Source organism: Callorhinus ursinus, unplaced genomic scaffold (assembly GCF_003265705.2).
Source record: "Callorhinus ursinus isolate GAN/ISIS: 27379988/994484 unplaced genomic scaffold, GSC_fseal_2.0 scaffold2, whole genome shotgun sequence".
Classification (NCBI taxonomy): Eukaryota; Metazoa; Chordata; class Mammalia; order Carnivora; family Otariidae; genus Callorhinus; species Callorhinus ursinus.
This window is the reverse complement of record NW_027397064.1, coordinates 26,752,411-26,765,488: the sequence shown is the minus strand read 5'-3', so window position 1 is coordinate 26,765,488 and position 13,078 is coordinate 26,752,411. Positions and strand designations below refer to the sequence as shown.

The 13,078-nt window shown below is 41.4% G+C and overlaps 1 protein-coding gene across 2 annotated transcripts in view; it reads left to right on the top strand.

The window, feature by feature from the left end:
- The window catches only part of CCNYL1 (cyclin Y like 1), a 36,936-nt gene extending 28,444 nt beyond the window's left edge, over window positions 1-8,492 (top strand). For both annotated transcript variants that reach the window (XM_025892558.2, XM_025892549.2), the window contains 3 exons: window positions 1,452-1,618; window positions 4,924-5,086; window positions 6,468-8,492. In XM_025892558.2, the coding sequence (XP_025748343.1) occupies window positions 1,452-1,618; window positions 4,924-5,086; window positions 6,468-6,584 (447 nt within the window). In that variant the 3' untranslated portion in view covers window positions 6,585-8,492. The remainder of the gene's footprint in view (window positions 1-1,451; window positions 1,619-4,923; window positions 5,087-6,467) is intronic.
- The last annotated feature ends 4,586 nt before the right edge of the window (window positions 8,493-13,078 follow it).

The following is a 13,078-nucleotide window of genomic DNA, read 5'->3' as shown; positions in this document are numbered from 1 at the left end:
TTCCCATGAAGTAGAGAGTTGAATCGTGTAGGTTCAACTTGTTCATTCTTAGGATACCCGAGAGGCCTGAGTTTGGGGGAATTGGGAGCAGAATTTCACTAAGAACATAAAATGTTCAGGAACCATTTGTTTTTGAAAACACAGTTGAGTTTGGAAAATACTGGCAAATCTGAGCTGGCAACTGGACAACCTTCAGACAATAAACACACACTAAAATTGGACTTCTCTTCTTGTCAAATGGCATATATACTCTTCTGTAGAGAACCCTTTGAAGTAACAACAAATCATGGCTTACCTCTGTAATCTTTACTCGGCTGGGAACCGCCCAGGGCTGGGTGGAGTGGACATTTGATACGGGTAAGAGAGATCCTGGAGTCTCTTACAGCGAGTGTAGAGGAGTCCCCCAGTGCAGGGAGGCTCTGTTAAGCACTTTAAAACCAACAGAACTGACTAAGCAGCGGGTAATGTAAGACAGAAACGAATTATCGTGAAATAATGAGATGTGAAAGTGAGGGCATGGGAGAAGGATTGTCCTTTGTATGCATGTATGTTCCTGTCTTTTTTCCTTTTTTTTAAATTTAATTATGTTAGTCACCATACAGTACCTCATTATTTTTTGATGTAGTGCTCCATGATTCCTTGTTTTCCTATAACACCCAGTGCTCCATGCAGTACGTGCCCTCCTTAACACGTCAAGCAGAGAAAGTCAGTTATCATGTGGTTTCACTTATCTGTGGAACATAATAGCATGGACCACATTAGGAGAAGGAGGGAAACATGAAGGGGGGGAAATCGGAGGGGGAGACGAAGCATGTATGTTCCTTTAAAAGACACTCTATTAGGGGACTACTTGATAGTCGTAAAGGCCGGCCTCCAGCACACCTGTTTGTACTTGCCGTCCTGCCGTGCCACACAGCAGCCACTGGGGGGCTCTCTTGACCACCAGTTTCTATCTTCAGGCTTGTGCCACAAAAGGCTGACTTACTGTGAAAAGGGAAGGGCAAAAATGTGCTCAGTATTAACCAGGGTTTTACATGTTCAAGTATTGTGTAAAATGACCGTGTAACGACCAGCCAGGTGTGGTATCTTGCACGGGGTAGGCACTCGGGTTTATTAAACAACTTGAATCTGCAATCAGTTGTATTGAATCACTTCCCTTTATGAATGGGAAGGTTAATAACCCAGTGCCTGTCTTCAAGATGCCCTTTGCTGAGATGTTCATTCATTCCTGTGACCAAGGCTGGAAATTCACATGGGCAGAGTAGGCAACAGAATTATCTGACCTACAACTGTGACCTGGCCTCTGGCTTTGGCTGCCGGGGCCAAGTCTTTGTAGACCTTTGTAAGAATAAAAGGCATGTCAAAAACAGATGAAATCTGTCATTCCTAACAGTTCTTATCACAGCACTTAAACTGAACTAAAATCAAAGACCAGTGCTCTACTTTTGCAGGTTTACTTAGAAAGGCTTTTAACTTACGCTGAGATCGACATTTGTCCCACTAACTGGAAAAGAATTGTTTTGGGAGCCATTCTTCTTGCCTCCAAGGTTTGGGACGATCAGGCTGTATGGAATGTGGACTACTGCCAGATCCTCAAGGACATTACAGTTGAGGACATGTGAGTTTGTAAGGTTTGGGTGAACTTTCTAACCATTTTCCAGTGCCTCCTTTGCTCCGGTAAAGTGTACATTTCAAGAAATATTTTTAAAGGTTACATTGTGCAAAGAACTGAAATAGGCATAAAATTACAGATTTCCTATCTGGCTATGGTATAACAGTTCCTATTTCCCATCATTAATTGGTAGGTCTTGATGTGTTACTGTTTTAATAATCTGCTTGGTAAATTGAAGTGTATATTTCTGCTGGTTTTTGGCATACATTTTACAGGCTTATGCCCAACACAGTATTATAAACAATCTTCATGGCTTTCTTAAAGCTGTCTATGAGTTCCAGTCCATTTTAAAGAAGCCTATGTCTGACCTTTAAAATAAATGTTTGGCCACTGTTAAGGTCTTAGGGTCTCTAGACCATTGAGAGGTTATACCTTCAACGTGAGTCAGCTTTTGCCGGTCATTCTGTCCTTTTTGTTTGAAGTTCTGTTGTTACAGAAACCATGGTACAAAAGTAGCCACATGTATGAAGGTTTCAGGTCCCAGTTCTCCTGCCTCCTCCCATGCTAGCAGTATTGCACCTATTTAAAAATAGGTCTGAGTTGTTAGGAAGCTCCTGTTTCTCAGGCAGTCCCGAAAAGCAGCCCTGGGCCCTGGGACATCAGCCAGTGCCCGTCGCATTCGAGAGTCTCTGGGGCCACTCGGCAGTCACAGCAGCGTTTTGTGGGGCCTTCTGTCAGCCATGAGGGGGGTGCTCACAGGTGGCATGCTGACGCGGGAGTGAAACACCAGACTTAACGAGGGCTTTCGATCTGGCCACCCTGGCTTCCGTGAAGGGCCCTGAGGGTGGTAGGCAGGATGAGCCAGTGAGGTATTTCCAGTAAATTCTCGAAGTGCCCACGTGAGAGTGAAAATGTCTTTGTGGGTGGCATTTGGGAAAATGTGGAAGAACACGTCTTGATTATACGGAACAGCATAGGAAGATTAAGATCATGGCAGGCAGTGGCAAGTTTGTTTTTGTTACCTTTGCCCGTTACTCTAGATAAGATTGTCATTCGGAATTACCAAAGTGCATATTTACAACTGAAGTGAGGACACTTACGACTAGGAGAAGAGACCAGTGATTGTTGGTGGCTGTCCGAATGGCTTTTGATAATAGTGGAAACTGAGTGGGCATGGAGATGTTGCTCGCAGCCATGGTAGCAAATGGGGTAATGGCAAATAATGGATTTGAAATGAAACAAAAGTACTTTTGGAAGTTGCAGAAACTAAAGTGACTTTGATCACCACTGTCATCAGTCTGCAAATTCTGGTCCCTTGAAGGAAGAAAAATTTGTAATCTTGAACACTAGCCCTAACATGGTGGCAATTGAAATTTTCTCAAAACCTTCAACGAACCTGGCTGGGACTCTGACTCTAGGGAAAACCTCAGAACATGCTGGGAAGTGTGTGAGCTCCTAAGAGTGAGTTTCCAAGAGCAGTGATGGCAGTGTCTAGCTACGGGAAGACCAGTTCCAAACAATACTTTTTGTTATAAACAGAGAAGCACCAGGAGCTATGTTGATAATAAATAGGCTGCTTTTGTGTATGATCTTTGGAAATTGGAAAGCATTACAACAAAGTGTTTAATACACATTTGTTTTGTCCCCCTGCTGTTGACTTCGATTTCTAATAGTCTCATTTTGAGTCTTAAATTGAAAAATTGGTGTCTATCTCTTCAAACTTTCCAACATCTATGCTTTAGAATATATTCTCCTTCAAAAGAATAAGTTAAACTGAGCAGCTGCTATTCAGAAGATTTGCTGTGCCTGTAAATGGTGTGCTATTCAGCCGTTTGGCTATTTAAAAAAAACAAAAAACCCAGAAGATGCATATTCTATAGGCATAATGCTTTTCTCCAGTGATTAAACCTTTATTAATAGACATGTTAATCCTATGAAGTACTGTATTTCCACACAATTAAAATGTGTTAGCGGAGAAAATATAAAAGGGATAGTGAAGTGCATTTATTCCTGTAGTAAATTAAGTCCTGATTAGCTGATTATCAAAACATTATCTGATTTACATTTCTATAGACTTACAGCCATATGAACAGGAAATTAAATTTGGAAGTAGGTTCAGTTGGGTTTAAAATTCAACAAATGAGAACCTCATCTCTGCTCATATTCTGAATGCTCTCCAGACCATACAGGAGAACATCAACATTTGTTGATCTGTCCAACAGATAAAATACTAAAACTTTAAAACCGAGAAACCAAATATGTTATAAAGTAAGCTGCTTGTGTTTGGGTATTTATCATTTTTATGTAATTCTCTAAGGGATGACTGTGAAAGTGGTCCATTTTATATTAAACATTGGGCAAGTGAGCCTGTATGGTCATGTGGAGCAAAGGACTGCTCCCAACGTTTTCCTTTCCTATTTTATTGAACTCGCCCCCTGCGGGCGTGCTTGTTCTGTTCTGGCAAGGGGGTGGCGCCACATCTTGGGGTTGCATCCCCAACATGAGAGAAAGGCTGTTTGAATCCAGTGCTCTACCAGAGGTCATATTATGGTGAGTTTAGTCGAGCCAAGACATCTCTTTGATCATTCTGCCCTCCAAAGTTTAAAAACATGCATCCTGTCCTGTCAGAGTGACAATTTCTTGCTGTAGTGAAATGAAGGCGAACAGAAACTTGCATTTACGTATGCCCCTTGACACAGCCCCCATGCACTGGGCAGGGGGAGGGGATTCCCTTTTCCATCCAGTGTGGCTTATTTATTTATTTATTTATTTGAGATGAATCCTCGTTGCTTCAAGAGTTTCTCCCCCTCAGAGATAATAGCAGTGGCTCTCGATGGATCCATTTGTTGCCGTGGTGATGTGCCCACTCCTTTTGTTGGCTCGTCTCTACTTCAATAAGCCCCTTCCTGTTATCGGCCCGGTGAAAATGTCTGCAAGTTCTTCAGAGCTAATCAACAGCATACATCATTCCTTTCATCTGATCACTATAGTGGGGCCTCGTGAGTGAGCATGGAGCATGAATCGTACAGCTGCACTAATGGAACTCTGAAGAACGAGCCCCTGAGTCAGCAGCAGGAGTGTATAAGAGGGCCTTAACCTCTCCCCCTCGTCCCGAACTCAAAGTGCTGGGGTGCAGAAAGGACCACGGATAGCTGTACCTTGTTTGAACGTTAGTGTGCTCACCCACTGGGTAGCCTCTGTTTGTTCCAAAACAGAATTTAGAGCCCTCCCAGTAGCTCAGAATGGTACTTTTGAAGATCGCCCAGTTGACTAAAATTGTCTTGTGTTGGTTTTGTTGTCTCCTCCCCCAGGAATGAGATGGAAAGGCATTTTTTGGAGCTACTTCAGTTTAATATTAATGTTCCCGCCAGTGTTTATGCCAAATACTACTTTGACCTTCGCTCCTTAGCAGATGACAACAACTTGAATTTTCTGTTTGCTCCTCTTAGCAAAGAAAGAGCACAAAACCTAGAGGTAAGGCTGTGAAATCATTAGTCGGGGTTTTCTGTCAGCCACCAAAACCAGCATCTGTGGCTAAATCTCATTAAGCAGCGATTAGCAAAATGTAAAGCTTTTAAATTAACACATCGAAGAGCTTATTAACCCTTTGGTGGCATATTTCCTGTGTCTTTTATGATTTATATAAGGATTTCACGTTATTTTAAAAAAGTATATAGATATTTCTTCTGTGACCATAATTCAGAATATTTTAAGTCAAATTTAATCTGTTCTTAATGGTTTTCCATTTGAACCTCTACCCTTCCGTATAATCATACATGAATAATTTCTTATGATTGTATCCTTATATCTACGTACTCACCATTCTTCTTTTTTAAGATTTTATTTATTTGGGGGAGAGAGAAAGAGTGAGCATGAGCAGGGGGAGCGGGGGAGAGGGAGAAGCAGATTCCCCACTGAGCAGGAAGTCTGACACAGGGCTCCATCCCAGGACCCTGAGATCATGACCTGAGCCCAAAGGCAGACGCTTAACTGACTGAGCCACCCAGGCGCCCCTCTACTCACCATTCTTAACAGTCTTTTACTCAGTTCGCAAATTCATGCCAGTGTTTTCTACAGATACCACAGTTCAGTCCCATGAGTTTATTAGACAAAGCATCCGTGGCTCACCTGAGACTTAGGCTGTATAATGTGTGTTTTAGGTACTGTTGTAGAGAGCCCATGGATTTTTAATGGAAATGGTAATGTATATGAGACAAAGGAATTATGGTTTATGATTTTTTAGTGAGTATACAGCAAAATTATTCACAACTGAAATTTCAAGACATTTAAAATGGACACTTTTTGTGGTACCTTGGTGTAGTTTACAGTAAGGTATTTTCTACCATGGTTAATGTGCAAGTGAAAATAGCACTTTTTGGTGCTTCGGTCATTGGATCTCTGACCTTCCGATAAAGTCCAGACATGCCTGCCCTGTTAGAATTGCTTAGAGAATATAATAACCAATGAAGACTAGAAGTTGAATGGCTGAGTAAACGCTGATTCCTGCCCAGGTGTATGTTCATTATGTTGAAGGAACAGGTGTGCAGGGACAGGTGATACTGTTAGGAGCCTGTCAGCCAAATTGGAACCCAATTTGTAAATAAGCAAATTCTTCGTTGCCCAGTGATCTAATCATAGCCTTTTAAGGATATTACCTTAGTGAATTGGCAGGAAGTAGCATCCCCAGAATCTGGGAATGTAGACTTCCACAATCCAAAGTAGCAGTAACTGTCAACTGTCTAAAGGAGTGTGGCTGTGTGGCTTATCAGTGATGCTTTCTGTTGTTTTTTTTTTTTTTAAGGTTGGAACCCTTTTTTTAAATTGTTCTTGTGTTCTATTTGATTGACTTTCCCAGGCCATTTCCAGATTGTGTGAAGACAAATACAAAGACTTGTGTAGAGCTGCTATGAGAAGGTCTTTCAGCGCTGATAACTTCATTGGTATTCAGCGTTCTAATGCCATCCTCTCTTAAGGGAGAAGGGGAGGGGTTGTAACATCATGAACCCCTCAATCTACAAGAACTGGAGAAATACCACCTCTCCTGCTCAAAAACCAGCAAAGTTAAAATTTTCATCTAAAAGACAGACTTCGAATTCAAGAAACTCGTGGATCCACCGCAAGGATGATGCTCATAGGAAAGAATGGGACATTGTCAACGCAAAACACTCTTGTCCTTTTTAATGTAAACAGAGTTACAAAAACCACTCCAAAGCAAAAGCTCCAACCCACACACAGATATCTGCTTACTATGTAGGCTGATAGCTGTGAACTGAGGGTTTTTTTTTAATAGTTTAAATTTTTAGACTTTAAAGACACTAACTATATAACTTTTTTTTCCTATTTTTCTTGTCCCCCTTCCCCCATATTGCTGCATATTTCTTTAGAATCAATGCAGTATTACCGTGAAAACATGGGACTCCTAACAACTCATAAAGCCACTTAGGAACAGACTGTAGCATTGTTAGGTATTGAAGGGTTCTTCCTTCCTACTTTATCATTGAAGCTGCTAGTCCTTATTGGCAATCAGTTTAAACCAAAAAGTTGAATAACACTTGTCATTCAAATTCTTTGCAAGCACTACTTACTAGCATATTAGTATGTTTAGGATCATAAACAGAGAAAGTATGTTATCAATGATTATCTACTTCTATTGGGTCCACGCTGTGTTTCTTGTGAACTATAATGGTGCTTCTCATTTTCTGATGATGTTCCTCTTTATTAAATACATGTATTAAAGGATATTTTCCTAATTCCAACCAACATGGTGGTCCAGTGGTAACAAGCAGGCAGTGAAAAGAAGGTGTCCTGAAAAATTTTAGTGCAACTTTAAGCTTTAATCTAGTGTGCTTGGGCCCTCTGGGGCACTGCTGAAGGATAAATGCTTTAAACTTAGAAAACATCATTTGAAAGTTTAATTACATCTCTTGTAAACTTACCCAGTTTTGTCAATTTTAAATATTAAGCTTTCCATTTTAATTTTTTGTTTCAGCCCCTCTTGAAGATGGCACACATTGGCTGAAACAAAAAAATTAAAATGAAAAGCTTAATATTTAAAATTGACAAAACTGGGTAAGTTTATAAGAAATAACTAAACTTTCAAATGGTGTTTTCTAAGTTTGTAGCATTTATCCTTCCACAGATATTAAAGCTTAAAATTGCATTAAGAATGGAGGGATGCCTTGTATCATCATAGACGTGCCCTCCCCTTTTTAAAACTTCTTTGCAGGGCTGTGCTGTTTACCTGCTTTGGTCACCTGAATTTCTTTTTTCTACATTTGTAGAGTATGAAGAGCAGTGGTAATTCACATGTAACAAACCAAAAGGAACTGGACTCTAATAGTAGTGAGCTGAAAGTAGGTGATCTGAAACAGTTCTTCTAGCCTACCTGTTAACCTGGCTGGAGGGGTCTCATTTCAAGTCCTGCTGTTTAAGAGGAACCCTTACCTCAGGCTTTAAAGGGCAGGGAGTTAAGTAATCAATCTTCTCGGAGATTGGTAATGATGTCACTTAAACTTGAAATGTTAAAAAAAGATTAGTGTTCTTAACCATGTGAAATCTTTCTCCTACCTTCTCAAATGTAATCCTAGGAATTTTGCCTGTAAACAGCATTTCTGGGCCAGGAATACTTTCTCTCAGTATAGCAGGGCTTCATATTCTATTGAGTGCTGCAGGTTCCATCATTTTTAAAGGACACACAAATGATAAATAACAGTATGTAAAATATTACAATCTACCACCTCAAAAAACATTGTTAATGGAGTTCGGAGCTTGGAGATTGAAGTATTGATTGCAGTTTTATTTTGAAAAGAATGCTACAACTTACGTGGTTTTTCTTCCTCATGTTTATATTAAAAGCTAATAAACTCTATTTTAATTAAAATACGACTAGTGTGTTTGTAACCTTTCTCAGTTCACATAGCATTACATCTCTGCCTAACTTCAGTGCTTTCAGTCAGCTCTAATGGTGAGTGGGGTCTTAAAGCATTTTCAAGCTGACCATGATTTGGTTTGACCCTTGCCTCTGGTTACAGTGTTACGTATTTCTTTGACTTCTGCTCTTTTCAACCTGAAGATCATTTAGTACACTTAAATCACTGGCCACAGTACTCAGAGGCATTGTGCATTAGATGGCATCTTTGAACAGCTCATTATTGTACCAAGAGGGGAAAAAAGCACACTGGAAGATTAAATTAGGTAGAATATACCAGAGAGAAGGGAATTACAGGAATAGTGTAGAAACAGAATGTGAGTTATATGAGGATTTTAAGCAGTTAAAATCTAGGAAAGAAAATGGAAGAACTAGATTTGTGGTTGCTGTAAAGAGAAACAGCCCACATATTTTGACTTTAAAATACTCCTTTTCAAACTTACATTTCAGTGAGAAATATGCCAAATCTTCATAAGGTTTATGACACTAGCCACTCAGGTTGAGCAATATACTCTGTAAACCCTGAGAGTCTTGCTGTATTTTTGTCCACCTTAATTCACTACCTAAGGTCAAATCTTCAGCTGATCACTTTGTTCTTGATAAACTGCTGACAGGGTTAAATGATCTGATTTCATTTAGAAGGGCAATCTCTCACAAAAACATTGTAAGATTGTACCCTTTACTATGCCAACTACTAAGCAGAAATGCTAACATGAGCAGTCAAAGGTTACATAAAAATCTGGGAGGAAGAACCCTGGACAGGACTAGCTTTAAGAACGAGTTGGCAGAATAAGTAGAATCACACATTGTTCTTTCCTTCTTGGCTGTAATTCTAGATGGCAGTACAGCCATCTTGATAAATGGGAAATTGAGTCAACTCAGGGTAAAAGTAATAAACATCCCTGAAAGCTAGTAGGTTCTCTGACAAGGCATGGAAACTGGTCACTAGTAGTTTAGTAACTATGGCAGTTTTCTCAGGGCTTTATACCTAGGAAGAGTTTGTTCCCTAAATAAGACTATAAAAGTATCTACCTCATCTATCTTCAGTTTTAGTTTTTTTTCCTTATTGGACTACTGACCAGTGAAAACTTCAACTCTGATATATTGTCAACTGAGTTTTTAAGTCTTTACAAGGAAAAGACAAAGGTCTGAAATGTGTGTCTGAACCAAGTGAAACTGCCACTTTTGTAGGTCAAAAATGGCTGCTCACGAGCAGTTTCACATGGTTCATCCTAAGACATTCTTAAGGCCCAATGCTTCTGGTTAAAGAGAAACTTTCTCCTTGCTGTATCATCAGATTCCATCACGACCTTCTCTTTGACATTTACTCTTAATGTACCCCATGTATGCCCATACATAACTGAAATCCAACACCACTGAATCTTGGTTTTATAACGGTTCAAGATTCATTTCTTGGTTTAGTTTTCCTATATGTACAAACACACTATTCCTTGATTTAAAAAAAGAAAGCTGAAGCCAGTATTTATGGGAGAACCATGCACTCTGTATCCATGTTATCCAATGTTTTGGAAAAGTTGAGCCACAGCATATAAATTAGCTAAAATCTTTCATCACCAAGACCTCTCTCTACTCACATGTGATAGGACTGCAACTGTTGCCTCACCCAGAAGCGGCATTCTTGAGTACAGAGCTACTTGGAAAAGCACTTGAATCTGTAGATGACACGCAGCATGTATCACAGTAAGATTTGACAGCCTAAAGTCTTAACTGTTAGCCACTTACGGACCTGGTTGACCAGACACTGTGACAGCAAGAAAGCAAAAGATCTAGAAGCCTTTCAGCAAAGCCTATGCCTGTAGATACAAGTGCAAGCAGCTTGGTTTTGGAGGCAATTTCCACTATTTTTAAGAACATGTACTTAATGTGACACAAATTTTAATACCAGAGTTTGTGGTTGGGGATTTCTAGAGTGCAGAAAGAAGAATGAAATCATATAGAAATTAAGAGGAATCTGACATCAAAGGAAAAAAGATTAACGTTCTTTTAAGAAGGAACAGGTTAGGTGTTAATGATTATAACTGCTGGGAAGGGAACTACGTAATCTGGATTAGAGAAATTCGATGATCGCCTCAGAACCTAAGGTCCTCAAGAAGGTATCGATGGCATCCACTTCAAGACCTCAAATTATTCTGCTAGTTTTTTGGTGGGTTGTTTTTTGTTTTGTTTTTGAGAGAGAGAGAGTGATCAAGCGTTGAGGCGGGGAGGAGGGACAGAGAGAGAGGGAGAGAGAGGATCTTAAAACAGGCTCCACGCCCAGCCCAGAGCCTGAGGTGGGGCTTGATCTCACCACCCTGAGATCATGACCTGAGCCAAAACCAAGAGTTGGATGTTTAACCGACTGAGCCACCCAGATGCCCCTGCTAGCTTTGTCTTAAAACATCTATTCCTTCATCATCTTACCATTCTCAATTCTACTAACCTTCTAGCCCCCCAGATGGGGGCCCCATTATCTCCTCACTTTGGAACGGAGTTGCAAAAGCAGATCTTCCGTGTGTCCGCCTCCCGCTGCTGATTAGGGTCCTCCCTCAAGATCATCTCCCCTCTGCTAGTGTCCAGTGGCAATGCTGGATGTTGGTTACCACTATGACCCATTTCCAAAGCATTTGCACCAGGTTGCAGGAAATACAGGATCTATGTGGCTCCCAGGCTAACCGGCCCTTGTAATCCCCTATAATCTACTTGAGAGAGCTCCTGGTTTCCCCCAAGCAGGTGTTCCCCGAATACTGCCCTTGTTCACTCCCCTGACCTGCCCACAACTGGAGGTGATCTCCTCAGTCTCGGGAGCATCCCCACCTTCCAGCTCCAAGACTCACTTCATCCGGCATTAGGAATAGATGCCTCACTTCTTAAGGTAGCCCTCTCACCTTATGGAAGGGATTCCGTTCCAACTTTTTAACACCAGCCTTCTACATCCACCCCTCCACCAATTTATCCCCTTCTGCTTCAAAACTGCACCTTCCCAATGCAAGGATGGGGCAATTTGACCTTGCCTGGTCCTTTACTTGTCCTATTATTTTTCGAGATACAGTCCCCAGACCACCTACCTCTCATCAGCTGAAAGTGCCTATGAGAAACGAAGCTTCTCTAAATGCAATGTGGAATCCTGGATTGGATCCTAGAACAGATAAAGCGCATTAGTAGAAAATCTGGTGAGATCCAAGTGAAGTCTGGAGTTAATAGTGATGTGCCCGTGTTGACTTCTTCATTGGGACGGTGTACTATGACGATGTGTTAGTGTTAGGGCCAAATGGGAAAGGGGTATACAGGAACTGGATTATCTTTGCAACTTTTCTGTAAACCTAAAATAATTCCAAAATAAAGTTCACTAAAAAGGGGGGGGGAGCAGCAGCTTCTTGGGCCCCATACCTACTGAATCTCAATTCCTAAAGCTTAAGTCTGGGAATCTACATTTTTAATAGGAACCCCAAAAGATTCTATCAATTCCCTTTCCATTCCATGACTGAACAGTTGCTTCTTCCTTGCTTTACCTTAACCTGACCTAATCCTTTACCTCCTCTCAGCCCTAAGATAAGTACTATTATCCCCTTTTCACAGATGAGAAAACTGAAATCCCCCAAGATTAATACGCCCAGGATCACATAGCCCATAAATGGTGGAGCTGGAGCTTGAATCCCTAGCCATCTCGCTGCCAAGGCTTTAGGCATAACCATTCTACTGCCTTTCAATCCTGTTTCCATTAGTGACAAACTAAAGACCTCTAGATCACTACAAGAATTATTACCAATAATACCCTGGACCCACCTATTTCTTCAACCTGCTAGGTCTCTACGGCCCCTTTGGCTCTAGCTTGTGGCTTTGCCCCGACCCCCCTTTCCAATGGGGGGAAGTGAGCAATGCGAAAGTGCCAGGAAGATGCGCCAACCACAGAGTCCTGTGCGTGGAAGGTACCGTTGCTCTTTGGACAGGATCCAGCTCACCTAGTGTATTTTCCGTTCTGCTTCTCCCAACTGCCCAAACTACTGTAGGAATCTGATTAGCATTCACAGCACTCACTCTGACATTAAATTACATACTCTCATATCGTTATTCACCCCTTATCGGATTTGTCTGATCTCCCCTCAACAAAATTTTCAGCTCCTAATGACCCAGCCCCTCCTACATACGTAGGCCCCGGAGCCTTGCGGGAGAACACGGACACACTGGGCATGAACATGAGGCAGTGGTTCACAGCCTGGTGGCCGATCTGCACTTTGCCAAAACAGGAGCCAGCAGAAAGTATTCGACGGTGCAGTCGTGTCTCAGGTTTACTAAGCATCCGTCCTGATTATCAGGGAGGTGCCAACTCGAAATCAATTTCTATCCTCTTATCTGGGCTCCCTGACTTGTATTTAGAGCTTGATACCACACTGGGGGGCTGTTGACTGATAAACAGTTTTGAGAGTCCCTGCCCCCCAACCAGACACACAAAACAACAGCATCACCTCTATTCAAAGAGGTTCAGTAGAGAGTACAGTTGGAGGGTTGATGACAGAGAACACAATCTCAGGCAATGTCTC